This window comes from Moschus berezovskii, chromosome 5 (assembly GCF_049115385.1).
Source record: "Moschus berezovskii isolate FMDL1 chromosome 5, NW_MosBer_1.0, whole genome shotgun sequence".
Taxonomy (NCBI): Eukaryota; Metazoa; Chordata; class Mammalia; order Artiodactyla; family Moschidae; genus Moschus; species Moschus berezovskii.
The window spans coordinates 45146588-45165536 of NC_142464.1; the positions used below are offsets into that span (position 1 = coordinate 45146588).

An 18949-nucleotide genomic window follows, 5' to 3' on the forward strand; every position below is an offset into this window, starting at 1 on the left:
GCAGAGTGGCTTTATTTAATGTAACCATAAATATCTAAAGCAAATAGCGCCCAGCACATAGACAAGGGGCCTCAACAATGTTAAGTCGTTTTTGTTACCTGTATCTCCCCAGAAGGAATTCAGGGGACATTTTTCCAGTTTATTCCCGCTACATCCCCAGTGACTGGATTAGTAAGTGGCACACAGTGAAAGTCTCAATAAATCTCTGCGGGATGAACGCGCACCTCCCTTCTACCAATGGATAAAACTGAGCCCAGGGAAAGCGCCAGGGCCAAAGCAGTTTCAGGAGTTGAGAGCGAAGGCGGGACTAGTACAGGAATATCTGACTCCGCAGAAGGACTCGCTCCACTGTACTTACTCATTTTCCTCTCCACACAACTGTGTTAAATCCTGGCCTTCAATTCTCAAGGTTTAAAAAAAAAAAAAGTACAAGCCAGGTTGCCTGTGCGGCTGGAAGCAAAGCACCAAACACACGGTTTCCCGGGCATCCAACAGACGCCAACCCGCCCCGGACACGGTCACATGACCAGTCACGTCACGTGACCCGCGGACCGCAGCTCCGGGCGCCCGCCATCTTTAAAATGGCGGCTCCACTGGGAGGCATGTTCTCTGGACAGCCACCCGGACCTCCGCAACCTCCGCCGGGGCTCCTGGGCCAGGCTTCGCTTCTTCAGGCCACGCCAGGCGTTCCGAGAACTTCTAACAGTACCTTGGTGGACGAGTTGGAGTCATCTTTCGAGGTAAGATGAGACGTGGGCGTTTGTGTTCCCAGCCTCCCCCAAAAGGCATGCTGCGCGTGCGCAGGTTATCTCTTTCAGCGATACCTCCACCCGCTTACAAGTAGGAAACCGGGTTCAGAGAAGTAAGTCACTTGCTTTAGTCTCCACATCGAGTCGTAGCCGGAATTCTCTAGTAGGCTGCCTGGAGAATCCCATGGACAGAGGAACCTGGCAGGCTACGAGTCCATAGGGTCGCACAGAGTCGGACGATACTGAAGCGACGTAGCGCGCAAGCACAGGCTGGCGAATAGGCGTCACCGTGACGTTCCTGGAGGCACGCAGACTGGAAGTTTGTCTATACCCAATCGGGGGACCCTTCTTGGTTCTCAACAGGTTCTTCCTGTCTCACTCCATCCTTGGTCCCATCCTTGAGTATCCTTCCCTGCGTTCCTGCGTGTTACGTGCTCATCCTCTCTAGACTGCAGTGTCCATCATTATGTCCTGCATCCTTTCCATTGGGCTCCACCCTTCAAGGGTCCTGACATAGTGGGTCTTTTGGAGCTGAAATGGAGTTATTTAAAAGTTACAGTGGGGGAAGTTGGTACTAAGGACTGAGGGAGGAGGAGGAAAGCTGGGGGGTAAATAGAGAGGCAGAGGTGACCCAGACTTTGAGTTTTGCAGAAACTCATTTTCACTTTGGTTGCATATGACAAGTTTTAGGTCAGAATAGTAATAGATGGTGGGTCATCCAAATATTGCCCCAAACGGTAATTATATAAATATGTGATGTTTCCTCCCTCCCACATCCATATACAACTACAACTCGGATATAATTGGGGTCATCAGTGGTTCACCAGTCTGCGAGATTTTTCTTTTTCTTTTTTTAAATTGAAGTATAATCGACATATACTAGTTTCAGATGTACAACACAATTTGATATTTGTATGTATTGCAGTGATCACCACAGTAAGTCTAGTTAATATCTGTCACCATACATAGTTACAAAAAAATTTTTTTTAATTACTCTGTACATCCCATACCCATGACTTGTTTATCTATTTTTAAAGATTTATTTGTTTGTTTAAGACTTCACAGGGTCTCCTCAGGTCTTCATTGCTTCGCACAGCCTTTTCCAGTTGTGGGGAGCAGGGGCTGCGCTCTAGTTTGGGTGTGCAAGCTCCTCATTGCAGTGGTTTCTTTTATCGTGGAGCACCAGTTCTACGCCTGCGGGCTTGAGTAGTTGGGGTGCATGGGCTCAGTAGTTGTGGCGCACAGGCTTAGTTGTCCCATGGCATGTGGGACTTTCCCAGACCAGAGCTCAGACCCATATCCCCCAAATTGGCAGGTGAATTCTTTACCACTGAGCCAGGAGGGAAATCCCCATGACTTATGTTTATAACTGGAAGTTCCTGCATTTTAGCTTTCACCCATTTCACTCATCACCTGTCTCTGGCAACCACCAGTCTGTTCTGTGATCTACGAGCTTGGTTTTATCGGTGGTGTTTTTAAGGTCCATATATAAGTGAGATCATATAGTATTTGTTTTTCTCTGGCTGACTTACACCCTCAAGGTCCATCCTGTCACAAATGGCAAGATTTTGTCCTTTTTCATGACTGAATAATATTTCAGTGTATATGCCATAACTTCTTTACTCATTCATCCATTGATGGACACTTAGGTTGTTTCCATATATCTCAGATATTGTGAATAAATACTGCAATGAACACGGGGTACAGATACCTTTTTAAGTTAGTGTTTTTATTTTCGTCAGCTAAATATTCGTATGTATATTATGTCTTATTTATCTATTTATTTATATTTTTTTAAGGGGAAAGAAGAAACTAAAAATTCCTGAGATGAGTTTTTCTCCCATCCTCTCTGGTGGCTCTGCTGACTCTGAAGGAGCAGCCACAGCTTTCTTTGCCAGCTTGTGACTGGCTGGCTTCCTGGGTGAATGTTTTCCAGTAGCCACAGGTTTCACAAAGCAGGTGCACCCCTGCTACATCCCAAATCCATCAAGGGTCACCTTTCAAAGTAATACATAGAATGGGCAGTCTGTTTTTCCAATTTCTTGATTGTTGTAGGATTTTCCCTGGAGAAATCATTTGATTTTTCTGAAGGGTAACTGCAGGCAGGAGAAAGGCTCTCACATTTGGTTGATGGCCTAAATATGAACCTAGATTTGCCAGCCTTACACCTAGTGTAGTATGCTTACTAGCAAACTAGGTCCATGCTTCCCTGAGGTTTGAGATTTCCCTTCCTCACCCCCCACCCGAGGTCCCATCTGGTTCTCTTTTTGGCCTTTCTGTTCTGCAATAGCCCTTCTTCGTCCATTTCCTGAGAGTTACCCTTGCAGAGAACTCCTGTATGTCTAGATCCATGTTCCTTTATAGAGAATCCTTCATTGGGACTTGTTTGTTCATACGACACCACTTTCTCTTAGGCTGTCCAGTCAGTCAGTAACATGTATTTATTGAGCATCTACATTGTGCCAAACAGCAAGACAGGCAAAATTCCCAGCTGCTAGTAAGGCATAACTAATAATGAATTGAGAGAATGGCACAATATCAGTTACACAAGTTAAAAACAATAAAGCAGGGCTTGAGGTTGGAGCGTGAGCAGGAGGGACACTATTTTGAAAGAGTAGACAGGGATAGCCTCTGAGGAGGTGACAGTTGACCTGATTCCTGAATGTGTGATGATACGTGTCATGTAAGCATCAGAGGGAGGGGCTACAGATGGGACTGGAATAGGGATCCAGGCCCTTGTGTGGAATGAGATAGCTGGGAAAGGAGCAGCAGTGGGAGAGAGACCAGATAGGGGTACCTGCAAATACCGGCTTCCTCTGTGGGCCTAATGGGCTAGGTTTACCAAGTTTCTTCATTGACACAATGTCTTGTCATGTGGTATGCAAACCCAGAAGCTGTCAACTAATTGAGTGACATCAGGAGAAGTTATTTCTTACTCTAAAGTAAGATTCTTGATGTGTGAATGACATTTTTTTCTTTGGTGATATTTTGATCACACAGGCTTGCTTTGCTTCTCTGGTGAGTCAAGATTACGTCAATGGTACAGATCAGGAAGAAATTCGAACTGGTAAGAATTCCCTCATTGCTGATTTTACATTTGGTATGTTTCAGTCCTGCTGTATCCTGAGAGAACTTTTCCAGGAATAAGATTTGTGTAGTCAGTCTAAGTACTGCTGGGTTTTGTTCATGTCACTCATAATGAACCACTTAAAATGAATGAGCTTTTCATGTTGGTACCAAGACAGAGAAAGCCAATAGTGTGTACTGCTTTTTAAAGAACTAAGTTTTGTGCTTCCCCCTCCTTGTCCAAGTTCTGTCCCCAGAGAGGTACTTTTTATTTCTTTGTACTGTGTTTTAAATGTTTAATTTCAACTGGAAATCGTGATGTTAACACATCACTGACCAGGGGATTTTCACAGAAATGAATGCATGTGGCTGGTGTTTTGTTATGTAAGTGAATACTGAAACAGCTCTGGTCAATAACGTTTGGGTAACGAAAGACATTTATATGTCCCTGGTCAGTGGGTTGTTAATTGCTGGATCTCTGCATTGTCTTTCTTTGGAAGAACTTTGCACTGTTGGTAGGTCTCTTATTCACTTGATAAATGCACGGATTATCTACTATTTAATGTTGGTTAATACATAGGAGGTCAGTGGTCAGTATTATTGCTGTGAACAGGATTAGAACCCCTGATCCTTTCTGATATTCTGACTGTTCATTTATGAGAGAGAGATGTGTGTCTAGTGTTTTTCTTAATTTAATATTTTGGTCTTTTTTTTTTCAAGGTGTTGACCAGTGTATCCAGAAATTCCTGGATATTGCAAGACAGACAGAATGTTTTTTCCTACAAAAAAGGTTGCAGTTATCTGTCCAGAAACCAGAGCAAGTTATCAAAGAGGTACAAGCTCAGCTTTCTTCCAAAGTTTAAGGAAGAACAAATGTTGTCAAAATTCCATTTACACTTGAACTGAGGTGCTCCATTTGCAAACTAGTTATAGGGGGGCTTCATAGCTTGAGTGTAAAATGTTGGTTGTCAGTCTTCATGACAACCTGGACCTTAGGGGTAGGAGTGGAAAGCAGGGCTTCAAACAGAACAGCCTTTACTTGTTTCATACATTAGTTTCTGTGGAAGATTTTTCTTTAAAAAAAAATAAAGTTCTGCTGCTTGAAAATGTTGAAAAGCCATTAATGTAGATAATAGACTCATTTTGGACAGAAACTAGTCTGTGTGTCCCTGGTGTCTTACACACGGGAAGGATTCTAGGCAATTTTGTTCAAGGAATCAAAAAGTCAGTGTTCTGTTCTAGGCTCCTTGAAACTCAGGATTTCGTTTATCTCAGTTGTTTGAAACCAGAGTCTTGGAAATATATTGAGGTTGTCATCAATGGCATTTTGTGGGTTGGGCCAGGGTCTGCTCCCTGCAGTGTGGAAGAGAAGAATCTTCCTGCCCAAAACACAGCAATTCCTTCAATGGAAAAAACTAAATCAGAATCATTATTTTTAAATAATTTTTAAAGTAACTTCTCCCACAAGCTGAGCGATCAGTCAAAATGTTTTTATTCTCTAAAACTGAAACTCCAATACTTTGGCCACCTCATGCGACGAATTGACTCACTGGAAAAGAGTCTGATGCTGGGAGGGATTGGGGGTGGGAGGAGACGGGGACAAGAGAGAATGAGATGGCTGGATGGCATCACTGACTCGATGGACATGAGTTTGAGTGAACTCTGGGAGTTGGTGATGGACAGGGAGGCCTGGCGTGCTGTGATTCATGGGGTCGCAAAGAGTCGGACACGACTGAGCGACTGAACTGAACTGAACTGATTAAGAAGGTGAATGGTAAGAAGATGATATTCCTACAATTCACCATATGAAATCATTTTCTGATTTGAATACCTGAGTGATAGTCTAGGTATGTTCAATGCCAGGTCTTAATACAGAATTTTACTACTGTTATTCATTAAAAAAAAAAACTTAAAAATGAGGAAGTTCTTACTCTTAAAAAAGTTATTACTACTTCATAATCTGAAATGATAGAATGGTAGCTGTGGATTCTTTTAAAACAGTTAATATGTGTTTCAGATTCTCAAGTGTTTAGATTCTTCTCATAGTAGGCATTGGATATAGAAATAGTGGGTGCCCAGAGACCAGGATGAAAAAGAGAATGATATTTTTTGGCTGCCCTTTGGTACTTTGGAATTTTGTGACTAGTGTATTACTTATTAAAAGAGCATGAATTAAAAGTAATTCAGTGTTAAGCAGGCATCTTTCATGGAAAGAGTTGCTTTGGGTTATTCAAATTATGCAGCTAAGCAGAGTAATTGGCCTAGTATGATTTAGTTGATTCTGTTTTGAATTTACTTCTTAGTGTTCTTAATTAATCAGGAATTGTGTTCATTTTTCATGAGTTTGCTCTGACTTCATTGCTTTGATTGGTTTCATTTGTAGGATGTCTCAGAACTGAGGAATGAATTACAGCGAAAGGATGCTCTGGTCCAGAAGCACTTGACAAAACTAAGACATTGGCAGCAGGTGCTGGAGGACATCAACATGCAGCACAAAAAGCCAGCCGACCTCCCTCAGGGCTCCCTGGCCTACCTTGAGCAGGCGTCTGCAAATATCCCTGCACCGATGAAGCAAACCTGAGGAAAGGCCGCCTGAACACTAGCTGGTGCCTGGGTCAGCCCAGACACTGTTTTCCCAAACATCACTTCTTGTAGAACTTGACATTTTGAGAGAACTCTTTGCCAGAGAATGAGATGATTTTCGTTTTGTGCTCTCACCTAAAATTTTCCCTTTATTTTTGTAAGTGTTATTTCTTGAGTACTTTATAAAGTGCTTATTGCTGTGGTAAACCCAAGTAGATTGTCTTTAGCAAAGTTTAAGACTGTTAGTGTGATGCCATTTACAGGTTTCTTTTATGTTGGTTTTTTTTTTATGCTTGCTTTTATATTGCTTTTATTTTTGTATGACTCAATCTCTGTATTTCCAGTTTTAGATTAGTTTGTATATGATCTGAGCTGCCTATCAGAGGATGAGAATTTTGGTTGTAGGCTTTTATGATAATTTACTGTTCAATGGTAGTATATAAAAATATGCAACTTTTCTGTTTCTCAAGACTTTGAACTACCTCAAGAAGAGGAGTCTAATGCACAGTGTAAAACTTCCAGAGCCTCACAGTGAGAATATTTTATAAATCGATCAGAAGAGGAAGAGGATTATAATGTCGTAGGTTAGTGTGGTGACTGTACCGCGGTAACCTAGTGCTTTAGAAATCCAGTAGTATCCTTAATGTCGACTTTTATTTGGGGTCAGTTTATCTTTTGTGTAGTGTTTGTTTACTCTTGGGGTGCAGTGGTGGGAGCAGTGATAATGCGAGTGACGTTCACTTCCACAGTAATGAATCAGTTTAACACAGTGGACCCTGCTCTGAACAGAGGCATTGGTGAATATGAACTTGCTGTGATCATCTCTTGAGTTTTAAGTTTTGTGTGTTCTGCTCTTTTGGAGCAGATTTTTCTATTAACAAAGGTTCTTGCTAATGGTGTTGATTCCAAGGGACTGGGACCTTGAAGTGGGAGGTGGGCTGCAGGGTGCCTGGGAGACTCGGTGTTGGGGAGATATCTAACCTTCTGGTGGCCACAAAGGCCATCTCAGTTTCTCTGTTGAACTGTTGTTGAGAAATACAAACCGGCATTGTGTCCTGTCTCCTTAGATAAGGCTTTCCTTTCTCTGTTGTTTACAGTCCCTCATTAGATTACACCCCATCACCCACAACCAGTGCAGCACTGTCTTCTGAACAGGCAGTACTTCTGTGACTCGGTGTCCTGACTGACTTTGTTTTCTCTGGTCTTGAAGGCCCTGCCCCACCCACCTTGACATCCACTCAAGTTTCCGTCTGGCCGGGATGCCACCTGGTCTCCACAGCCTCTGAAGGCCCTCCATCACATCCCCAGGACACAGGACCTCTTGTTTCTTCTGCCAGCGTTGCTTGGTTCTCCCTCTGGGGTTAGTGATCTGTCTCTTTGTTCTCATGAAAAGTAGGCATTATTCCCCTCTGAATACAGAGGGACCATGTGTTATTTTCTATACATAGTACTTGTTTTTGTGTGCTTACGTGTATGGTACGTAGCCTGAGGCCAATTAATTCCTTCAGTCAGAATGTATAGGTAAAGCTTTTAAAAGTTGTTTTTAATCACATTATGTGATTTCAAGGTTGTTAACCTGGTCACCTATGCCAATCAGAAACTGATTGGCAGCTTTAGATTTCTTGATTAAAAACCTAACATAACATTTTAGACATTCTTTCAGTAATGAAGAGGTTCTTAGTGAAAAGTTCAGAAACTGTTCTATTTGGTGCTTACTAAAAATATTTTGAATTAATGTGTGTACCAGTTGTTATGATTTCTTTACTAAATTCAAAAGTTTTCTGTCAAATAACATTTCACTAAATATCTTTTTCATTTTTCGTGATGAATTTTCTGGTCAACAAACACAGAAAACCCTCTAGGATGCCGCCTCCTTCGAGGAGAAAATAATGAGTTATCAGCTGGGATTTCTCTCACCTTCTCTCAAGGGATGACAGACCCACCCACATTTTGAGGGCATCTTTATTCCCTTTCTGTTCCATCTGCTGAAGCGTTTACACTGTGTAAGACAAGCCTTTCCTCAAGTGATGTGAGGCCAGGCCAGTTGCCTTCTGCTGGGTTTCACCCACGGGGGCTCTCGTCTACAGGTCACTCCCTGCGGCTCAGTGTTCCTGGTCTCCCGTCTTCAGCATTCCCTTCGTGATACCTGAGCACCACCCCATTGCCCGGCCCCTCATGCAGTCTCCAACTCCTCCATATACTCTCACCTGCTTCACTTTGACACTTCATCATCTTTTTTTGAACTCATTCTCTTTAACACATCTTAACTTTTCTCTTTCCTCTTCTGCCCAACCTATAAATGTTGACATTCCTAAGGGTTTGGTCATGGGCCTCTGGAGGCCACAAAGGAGCCCTGCTCAGTTTTCTCAAAGGCCATGCTCTTCCTGGATATGACAAGCACGGTGGGGATAGTGGAACCACGTTATTTCTGCCCAACACAGACTTCTTTAATGGGCAGTCAGTCCTTGCTCTGAAGCTTCTCAGCCTCACCAAGGCTTTTTCTCCTAACTCTGCTGCTATCTAAGCTTCTTGCCCAAATCTTCCTTGGCTCCCTCTTCAGGTGTTAACTCTGTATCAAAATATGAAGGCTTTTCCTGCCTCCTGCCTCCTCCCCTTAACACAGGTGTTTCTCCTGAGAAGGGAGGAGACCTGCCCCTGACATCAGACACTAATTCAGCACTGCTGGACTGTGTTATTCTCCTGTAAGACAGACGCAGTCTAAGGGTACCAGCCTCCTAGACAGAGCTGCTCTGAGACCATGATAGAGCAAAACAAACCACTTCACAACTGTATAGGCAGAGGAAAAATTAAAGATCACACTGCCACCCCTCAAATACCAAACATTGTCCTGGCTAAAAAGTGCAACTTTTTTTTTAACCATTTGCAGCTTTATCTCTAGTCAGCCCTCACTTGTTGTTCAGTCGCCAAGTCATGTCCAGCTCTTTGTGACCCCAGGACTGCAGCACACCAGGCTTGCCTGTCCCTCACTATCTCCCAGAATTTGCTCAAACTCCTGTCCACTGAGTTTGTGGATGCCATCCAACCATCTCATCCTCTATCGTCCCTTTCTCCTCCTGCCTTCAATCTTTCCCAGCATCAGGGTGTTTTCCAGCGAGTCAGGTCTTCACATTAGGTGGCCAAAGTATTGGAGTTTCAACTTCAGCATCAGTCCTTCCAATGAATATTCATGGTTGAATTCCTTTCAGATTGATTGGTTTGATCTCTTTGCTGTCAAGGAGACTCTCAAAAGTGTTCTCCAGCACCAAAATTTGAAAGCATCAATTCTTTGGCACTCAGCCTTCTTTATGGTCCAGCTTTCACATCTGTATATGACTACTGGAGTAAAATAAGATCCAGTCTTAGAGTTTCCTCTGCTTTCTGACAGCATCCAATTTGGAATGAAACCCTGTTCTTTCAGAACCTCCTTGAAATTATCCAGTGCCAAAATCTTACAATAGGATCTTTCTAAAACACTTTCTGAGAAGCCCCATGATTCTTCATGATGGACATTCTTCCTCTGTTCCAACAAATAATAAACCCAACTTATTCAACTATAGCTAGGTTTCTGGTGGTCTTTGCTCCTCTAGCTGTCTCAGTGTACGCCTCCTGGAGGGCCTTACTGACATGCTGCTGTGAGCACGGTCTGAGAGAATCGACAGGAGGGTGAGGTTGGAGACTGGCTCACTCACCGTCCAGCTGGCAGGAAGATCCATCCTGAGTGGGATGTGAGGTCCAGTCACCAGCACAAGAGGGTGGCCTTGTTACTGATTTTACCAGTGCTGCCCTGGGCAAGTGTCCCAGTGGAAGGGAACTTTTGTCAATGCACAGATTCAATGTTGCATATAAGAACAGTGGAATTGGCTGGTTAACACTCCACTGTCTCGACTCTCAGCAAAGGGACAATGACAGAATAACTGTTTAATGCGCAAAGGCCTCCATGAGTTCCTGGAGCATCTTTGGTTATCCCCTGCAGGGGAAGAACAGACAGCTGAGGAGCTAGTAGGAGGCCGCAGATCAAAACCAATGTTGCACCTTGGGGATGATGTTGGAGACTGGTGTTCTTCTTAGAAACCTGAAGGATGCTGGGAAACTGGTCCCAATCATAGCTCTGTTTACTTTTCCAGACTTCCCCTTAACAGAATCCAGGTAGAAGCTGGAGACCGAGTATATAGCAAGTAGCTTCAGTTGCACCTACTGTTGCACTGATACTGGAGCGCCAATGAGGGCTCAGGTATGCAGTGTGCAACTACTGATTGGATGACTTCATTCTTTTCTCCCCCAGTTAAGAAACTGTTGGCAATTGGAAAATGTTCCTTTCCAGTTTTGTCCCAGGAATACGTGAATTCCTCCTCTCTGTTACAATATAGCCTAAAGAGATACCCTGTTTTTCCTCCTGAATCAATTCTGAATCAGTTTATTTCTCTTCATGTCTGCTGTTAACCCCCAAGCCATCCCCATCATCTCTAGATAACTCTGCTCTTGAGAGATAAATGGAACCAGATTATGCAAAAGAAAACAATAATGTTTTCTCTCTCAAATTTCCTTATCAATATTATCTAGGGTACAGAGAGGTAGAATTTCATTCCCCGCTGGTGAAGGTGTAAATTGCTAGAAACTTTTTGGTAATTTGGTAGTATTACACAAAAAGCCTAGGCATATCCTTTGATGCTTTGTTTCAATACTCAAGGAATATGTCCTAAAGAAAAAATGATAGATGCCAAGATGTACTTGGCAAAGATAATTATTTGTGTATAATCTCGAAATTTAGCGTGATCTTTTAGTCTCATGCAACAAGGAGTTAAAACTGATGTGGAGTCTCGGTAAAATTCTATCTCTGTAGTTTGTGTTATGCTCAGTTAAACAGCCTCCTTTGTTAGTCATCAGGAGTTGCACAGTGGTGGGCAAATTTTCAACAAAAATAGAGTTACCTGTATGTACTCTTTAAAAACACAAAACACTATCCTATAATGTTACCTTAAGCAGGAAATAAAACTAAGAAATACTTGATATGAAAAGTAACAGGACATGTTACACAGACGGTAACAAGTATTTGCATTTAAAAAAAAGTGTTATTGGGCTACATGTTTTAATTAGGTAGTAAATTTACTTTCAAATTGTGAGTCTGAGTTGTAATTGCATTTCTCTCAAAATGACCCAAGTGCATGAGCAGCTACATTTTATTGAAGATGATCTGACTGAGCTTAATGTGAAGTCCCTGTTTCCACGTTCAGCTTTTGTATAATTTCACCTCTAATACAAGTCACAACCATTTTTACTGCCCAGTTGTTTAAAGTTTTATTCAAAGAGCAAAGATTTGAGAGTGCATGGAATAGACAGCTGTTTATAGGCCACCTGCTGGGCCAGCACCAAAGGATTGAGAATATATTCTTCCCACTGAAAGTTGTATTGAGTTTGTTAAATTGCAAGGCTCCATCAGAGGATCAGACAACTCAGCATGGACTGACAGCAAGGTCAACACTGAACGGCCATTCCCAGTTCCCTTTAATCTACTGAGCATCCATGTGATGGGGAAGCAACGCACCACGAGGCAAGCCTAGTTCAGTAGGTCTTTGACTTCAAAGAACAGACAATCTAGAAACTGTCACAAACAATCAAGCTGATGCTACAGTCATTGAGGTTGAGATGTATGACAGGGTGAGGCTCCATTATTCACAGAAAAATCCTGGCAAGGCTTAATTCCAATTCATGATTAGAATTATTACCCATATTTTGTTTAAACCTCAAGAAGCCCCTTTGAGGTAGGTGTTACACCCTCTGTAATCTTCATGTCCTGGACCTAGGAAGTCAAAATATTTGATCCAACGATGCCAATGTCTGCTATAGTCCATTCCTAGTAGTTTGGTTTTTAAAAACTGGCTTTCCTGGTTATTCTGAGCTTTGTTTTATTCCCCTTCCTATTGAGGTTACGTGTGCATTTTGGAGTTATTTACATAGAAACACTTTAAAGGGAAGATGATCAGCATCCTAGGAAAAATGAAACCACTTTCAAAGTAGACCATGGTAATCACAGAGTCTGATATTCCACAAGGTGGTGTGCAATCTTACGGACACTGGAACTATCACGTACAGGTCATCAGTAACATTAATACTATTTCCCTATGGGTGCTTTCTGACAACACTGGCTTGTTTCATCTTAACATCACAATGAAACAGTATGAAATGTTAACGTAAGAATTTGTTTTAGCTATCTATGTAAATCATACTACAAGCAAGTTATTTGGTTGGTTGGCTTTTTAGTTCATTCCTTCAATCAGGTGTTTCAAAGGAAATGTTTTTCAAATATCCTCTTTATGCTATCCCAAGGATCAGTTTAGAAAGAAAAATATTTGGTAAACCATTCCTGGTGGGCTGAACCTTGCTTCTGTTGGACTTCTTTGGGTTGGGCTGTATCATCATCTGGTGTCCTAAAAACAAACAAGTTTTCTTAGATGGTTTTGAAAATTATTCAGTAAACAACTTAATATGCCAGCATCTTTTCAGGGAAAGATAACTGCTACTTTAATCTTAAAAAGGTACTAGAATGTGATGGGTCAATATTAGTAGCTAGAAAAAGTTGTGAAGGATGAGAAGAGAGCATCTAATTCTGTTGTGGAAACAATACTCTCCATTATTTCACTTAAAATGAATGAGACATATTTTGCAACATTTACTATTAAAAAAAAAATATATATATATATATAGCTGAGCTATATATATATATATATTTTTTTTTTTTTTTCCCCCTGGTGGCTCAGAGGTTAAAGCGTCTGCCTCCAATGCGGGAGACCCGGGTTCGATCCCTGGGTCGGGAAGATCCCCTGGAGAAGGAAACGGTAACCCACTCCAGTATTCTTGCCTGGAGAATCCCATGGACGGAGAAGCCTGGTAGGCTACAGTCCACGGGGTCGCAAAGAGTCGGACACGACTGAGCAACGGAACGGAACGGAACGGAGCTATATATATGACCTAAAGCTATATATATGTCCTAAAATATATATATTTATATATAATATTTATATATAACATATAATTATATATAATATTTTATAAATATATATAGCTGAGCTGGGTCTTGGTTGCTGCACGGGGCCCTCTTTAGCTGTGGCAAGCAGGGGCTACTCTCTAGTTGCAGTGTGCGGACTTCTCATTGCAGTGGCTTCTCTTGTTGGGGAGCATGGGCTTAGTTGCTCCATGGCATGTGGAATCTTCCCAAACCGGGAACTGAACCCGTGTCCCCTGCACTGGCAGGTGGACTCAACCTCTGGCTCCCGGAGAAGTCCATAACGTTTACTATTTATTTCAGGCACAAATTAAACAATAAACCCCTTTCAAAAAAAAACTAAAAGAAGAAATGGTTAATGAATACAAAATTACACTTTACGGCCTCTTCAAAAGTTACCTAATGTGCTCTGGCCTTTCAAAGAGGCTGTGAAATTCGTCTAATAAACTGAAAAGGAGAGATGATAAATAAGTACAAGGTATACCTATCTGAACAGTCTCTATCTGTACTTGTGAAGCTTCTTACAAAACAGTGGGAACACAGCTTTAAAAAGGTGTGTGATGATGAGATGAACAGTGGCCAGGATCAGGCCGGCTCTGGCTCTGGCAGTTAACAGACCATGTGCTTGGGATTTTAGGCCTCAGTGTCCTCAGCTTCGAAACAAAACGCTAGACTTGCTCAAGGATTGACAGGGGGTCCTTCCACCTCCACATTTCATTTTTGTCCAAATGGCCTTGGGCAGGCAGGGCCTTTGGAAAAGGAACATTTCAGAAGAGGCCTCTTCTGTAAAGCAAACTCCAAAGTCCATAATTAAAGATTTAGCTCTGAACAAAAATTGGGCAAGAAGGTAAATCAATAACAGGGGAAATTACACATTTCTAGAAAAGAAGCATGCTGCAAGGGTTTCTGGAAAACAAAGCAGTATCAGAGAGCACCATACGTGATCAACCAAACCCACGGATTAAAATTAAAATTACAAGATTATATAATCTTGAGAAATAACCTATTAATAATAGTGGGAAATTGCTGAATAGTTCTGTGCCAGGTCTTGTGCTGAGCATGTCCTATGGATTAATTCCTTTAGTTTCACATGAGTCTGAAGAGGTAGGTGGTATATTATCTTCATTTTAGAGGTGAGGAAACAGAGATGTCAAGTGAGCTGCCCAAAGCCACACAAGCTAAGAATGAAGCGGACCAGAATTTGAATCCAGATTCAGGGCCAGATGATAAAGGCCCATCGTTTGTGTGAACCACTCTGAAGTGATCGGCTAAGTGATTCAGTGTTCCCCTGTCTACTCATCCATGGAAAAGGAAAAAAAAAAAGAGGCTTTCTGGAATTTGTTATCAGGAATAGTATCTCTTCTAAAGAATGACCTATTTCCCTTCTCATAGATAATCTTTGTTTTTGGCTGAGTTGCAATTTGTTCAAAGCAAGGCTTGTTTTGTTATTCTTTGTATCGGCCCAAATGCTGGGTATTTAACAGGTGCCAGAAAGGAATTCTAATTTCCCTCCTGTCTACAGAAAAATGGAATCATAGCTTTGGCCCTCTGCATGCATGCTGAGTCAGTAGTGTCTGACTCTTTGTAACAGCAAGGCTTGTTTTGTTATTCTTTGTATCGGCCCAAATGCTGGGTATTTAACAGGTGCCAGAAAGGAATTCTAATTTCCCTCCTGTCTACAGAAAAATGGAATCATAGCTTTGGCCCTCTGCAGGCATGCTGAGTCAGTAGTGTCTGACTCTTTGTAACCCTATGTATCATAATCTGCCAGCCTCCTCTGTCCATGGGATTCTCCAGGCAAGAATGCTGGAGTGGGTTGCCATGCCCTTCTCCAGGAGATCTTCCCCAACCCAGGGATCAACCCCGCCTCTCTTACATCTCCTGCATTGGCAGGAAGGTTCTTTACCACTAGCGCCACCTGGGAAGCCCAGCTTTGGCCCCCTACCTTGTGGCAGTTTTCACATCTAGAGATGGGGTGGGTTTGTAGGGCCGGCCACAGCTGGGACCTGGGTCCAAGCTGGGTGACTTAGTTATCGGAGGGGCATTGATCCTGGAACTCAGGTCACCACTCAGAAAGTTCTTAGCATAGGAAGCGAGGTTTGGCACACTGACCACTCGGCTGGGCACTTCCTCCATCTTCTTTTTCTGTTGGTATTAAAAGAAAGGCCTGTTAGTGCCACCTAAGAGAAACATTATCATAAAAGTAGATAAGCCTGCCATGCCAGAATTATGTGAGCAAGAGACAATACTTTTATTTATATATTGCATGTTCTTTTTTAAAGCATTTAGTTGTGCTTTAAAAAAGGCTCACAACCTCTATCCAAAACTTCTGGCAGCAAATGTATTTTTTAATTTAAAGTTTTTAGATTTTAAAAGGCACCCTCGGCAGAAGCTGGCCCACACTGTCCTCAAATACATTAATATTTTTGGAGTGAAACTTACATTTTGTCACATGAAGAGGGATATATAAAAATTATATATGAGCTCACATGAATTCAACTGGAGTTAATGAATTACCAAAAAATATAAACGTTTTAGTGCTTTAGGATTTTGTGATAGCAGGTGAGAAATTTGGATGTGAATATTTTTGCTGTAATACATTCCGAAAATATAAAAGGGAAAAAAAGCTGAAGTGAAGGATTCTTGCCTTTCTCCTTCTCCTTCCTATCACCAAGATATAGCCACTGTTAGTGGTGACACATATATGAAAAGTCTGGAAAATTAAAAAACTCATAAAAATAAAAAATATACATAATCTGCTTTTTCAGATATAAACAGTTTGCTGGTAATTTGTACTATTTCCTGGGGGTCTTATTTTCAATGAATATTTCTCTAAATGAATGCCAGACTGTTGATAAATAAGCTACCATTATCTTTGGGAAAAATGAAGCCAGCAGAATTATGCAATGCATTGAAACCAGTAGGACCAATTTACCTTCATGGAAGGGGTCAAATACCCTGGATGAGGATTGAAAGAGAAGGATCGATTCCGATGGGACATTGCGCCGGGGAACGCTGCATAGTGAAATCTTCTCTCCTCCTGGAAAAACAATATGACTGAGTCTAAATGAGCCTAACTACACAGCACTCTGAGTTTGATTTGAAGGAAGATGGCTGTGTGAGGGCAGATTACAGAGAGGAGGCAAACCAGGGAAAAGAAGGGAAGTCAGTGGGAATCAAGTTACAATCCACTGAGCCTTTGAGGAAGCACCAGCACCCAGGTACAATCGCTCTATGGGTCTTCTTGGTGGCTCAGTGGTAAAGAATCTGCCTACCAGTGCCAGAGATGTGGATTTGAGCCCTGAGTCAGGAGGATCTGAGAAGGAAGTGCAACCAACTCTTATTATTCTTGCCTGGGAAATTCCATGGACAGAGGAGCCTGGTGGGCTACAATCCATGGGGTTGGACAGTCTAAAAGAGTTGGAGATGACTTTGACTAAACAACAACACAGTCACTCTATGGTCAGTCTTCTTTATCTGTGTCATTTTCCACTATTTTTCTTTCCAGATGTCTTGTTTTATAAAATAAGTTGTAAAATTTCATCTGTAAAATCATTGATAAGTATTTCTAAGAGATAAGGACTCTTTACAAAACATAACCCCGATACTTTTGTCACACTTAACAAACAAGCAATTCCTTATGTGTGTTAGTCGCTCAGTCAAGTACGACTCTGCAACCCATGGACTGTAGCCTGCCAGGCTCTACTGTCCCTGGAATTTTCCAGCAAGAATACTGGAATGGGTTGCCATTTCCTTCTCCAATTCCTTATTAGTATCATCTAATTTTCAGTTAGTGGTTAAGTTTTCCTCATCATCTTGACATGAAGCAGTGTGCCTGGGGAGCAGGAGGGTATGAGGATGGGTGTGAGTTACAAGTGTATGTGTGTGTTGTGGGAGGATGTGTAGCTGTGTAAGCCACTCTGAGGCCATGGATTTTACTCTGAGAAGGACAAGGAGCCATTGGTAGTACAGAACAGAGCTGTGCTGTGATCTGTCTTACATTTTAATAAGATTACCCTGGTTGCTATGAGGTCAGCAGAGTAGGGTGAGGCTGGAGTGAGTGGGGAGACCAAAGGACTCTCCACCACTCGTAAGAGGCAGTGGGGCCTGGACCAAGGTGGTGAAGGGAGAGACACAGGGAAGTGACTAGACTTCTCATGTGGCTAACTAGCTGACCCATATGGGCCACGCTGATGGAAGCAAGTGTATCAGCCAACGTCCCCAGAACTGAATGTAAACCACTGGGAGCTGGCTTTAGAGAACTTTCACCCAAAGCGTGGAGCATGGGAAGGCTGGAGTGAGGAGACACAGATGTGAGCTCCAAGTCATTCTACGTTTTCCCAAATTCTATAGGTTAGCAGTACACAAACCAACACCAGCATCAGGGAGGTGGTGTAGGACTTGGGAGCGGAGTGATTATTTTTTGCCTCCTACTTTCCTGTGTTAGTTTTTTCTAGTGAGCATGTACTATTTTATATAACAGGGAAACAATAACCAAGGACCTTTTGTAAGGTGGTTTTCAGGTTATCAGGAATACAGTTTTAGGCCCCCAGGGAAGTGCCAAGCTAAAGTGAACGCCCCTGAAGCCTCACCGTGAGCTGCTTGATGATCTCCTCCCTCTCCTTCAAGCGGGTCTGCAGACGGCCTATGAGCTGAACGTCCTCCGGCCTGGATGCCCCCTTCCCCGGCTTCTCTCCAGAATCTTTCAGTCTGTTTCAAGCAGGCATGCAGTTAGCCCCTGTGCCGCAATGCCTCAACTGTGAGGAGGGAGATGTGGACATGATGGGAACACTGCCATGTACTTGGCCTGGCTGGCCACTCTCTGTTCACCAATGGGGAAACTGAGGCCCAGGGTTGCAGAGCTCCGGGTGGACGGAGCCCAGGACCCCAACTCCCAGTCTGACACGTGTCATTCCTGGGCTGTAGGACCCAGGAATCAAAGATCTGTGCACATAGATGCCACATTCACCAGGGCTTCAAGAAACAGGGAAGTTTGGGGAAAGGGGCCTTGGCTGGCAAATATCCCCACTGCTACCAAGGACAGCAGGTTGTGCTAATACAGATGTGGTTCCATCGCCATCTCCTGGTGGCCAGAGAGCACAGCATGAGCAGGTTCTGCAAAATAGGGGGGTAGCAGTACCCACAGCCCTTTCAGTGTGAAGCTGGAGAGAAATAACCTCCGGATGGTGGTGGAGGGAGGGGGGGCTGCAGGTGATCCGTTGACTTGTTGATAAGAGGCCAGGACTTTGGGGTGAGAGGACCCGGGCTCTTAACCCAGCTCTGCTTTTTTCTAGCTATGTAATGGGTATTTTGCCCATAGCCCTCAATTCCTTCTTTAAAATGGGCATGAAACTGGGTGGTTGTAAGGATTCAATGAGATAATGTATGCCTGGCACATCTATCAGATGGTAGATAGTAAAGCCTATTCTAGATTTTGGATGATTTGCTTTATATTGGAGACAGTTGGGGACAGTTTTTAAAAGCACAAGTTAAGGGTAAGACAGGTGACATGTAAAGTTACTTAGTGCTGCTTGACCTGGTCACCTTGTCA

The 18949-nt window shown here is 42.7% G+C and overlaps 2 protein-coding genes across 3 annotated transcripts in view; one reads left to right on the plus strand and one right to left on the minus strand.

Annotated features, from left to right (window-relative positions):
* The first annotated feature begins 473 nt into the window (after positions 1–473).
* On the plus strand, positions 474–12287 carry MED28 (mediator complex subunit 28). The gene is made up of 4 exons (XM_055434008.2): positions 474–740; positions 3750–3816; positions 4536–4648; positions 6199–12287. The coding sequence occupies exons 1-4, from the start codon at positions 582–584 to the stop codon at positions 6394–6396; spliced, it is 537 nt and encodes a 178-aa protein (XP_055289983.1). The 5' UTR covers positions 474–581; the 3' UTR covers positions 6397–12287.
* Positions 12288–12426: 139 nt separating this feature from the next.
* FAM184B (family with sequence similarity 184 member B) overlaps positions 12427–18949 on the minus strand; it is a 133517-nt gene continuing 126994 nt past the window's right edge. For both annotated transcript variants that reach the window (XM_055434004.2, XM_088836249.1), the window contains 4 exons: positions 17991–18108; positions 16334–16438; positions 15344–15543; positions 12427–12823 (listed from right to left, as the gene is read on the minus strand). In XM_055434004.2, coding sequence (XP_055289979.2) covers positions 12730–12823; positions 15344–15543; positions 16334–16438; positions 17991–18108 — 517 coding nt within the window. In that variant the 3' untranslated portion in view covers positions 12427–12729. The remainder of the gene's footprint in view (positions 12824–15343; positions 15544–16333; positions 16439–17990; positions 18109–18949) is intronic.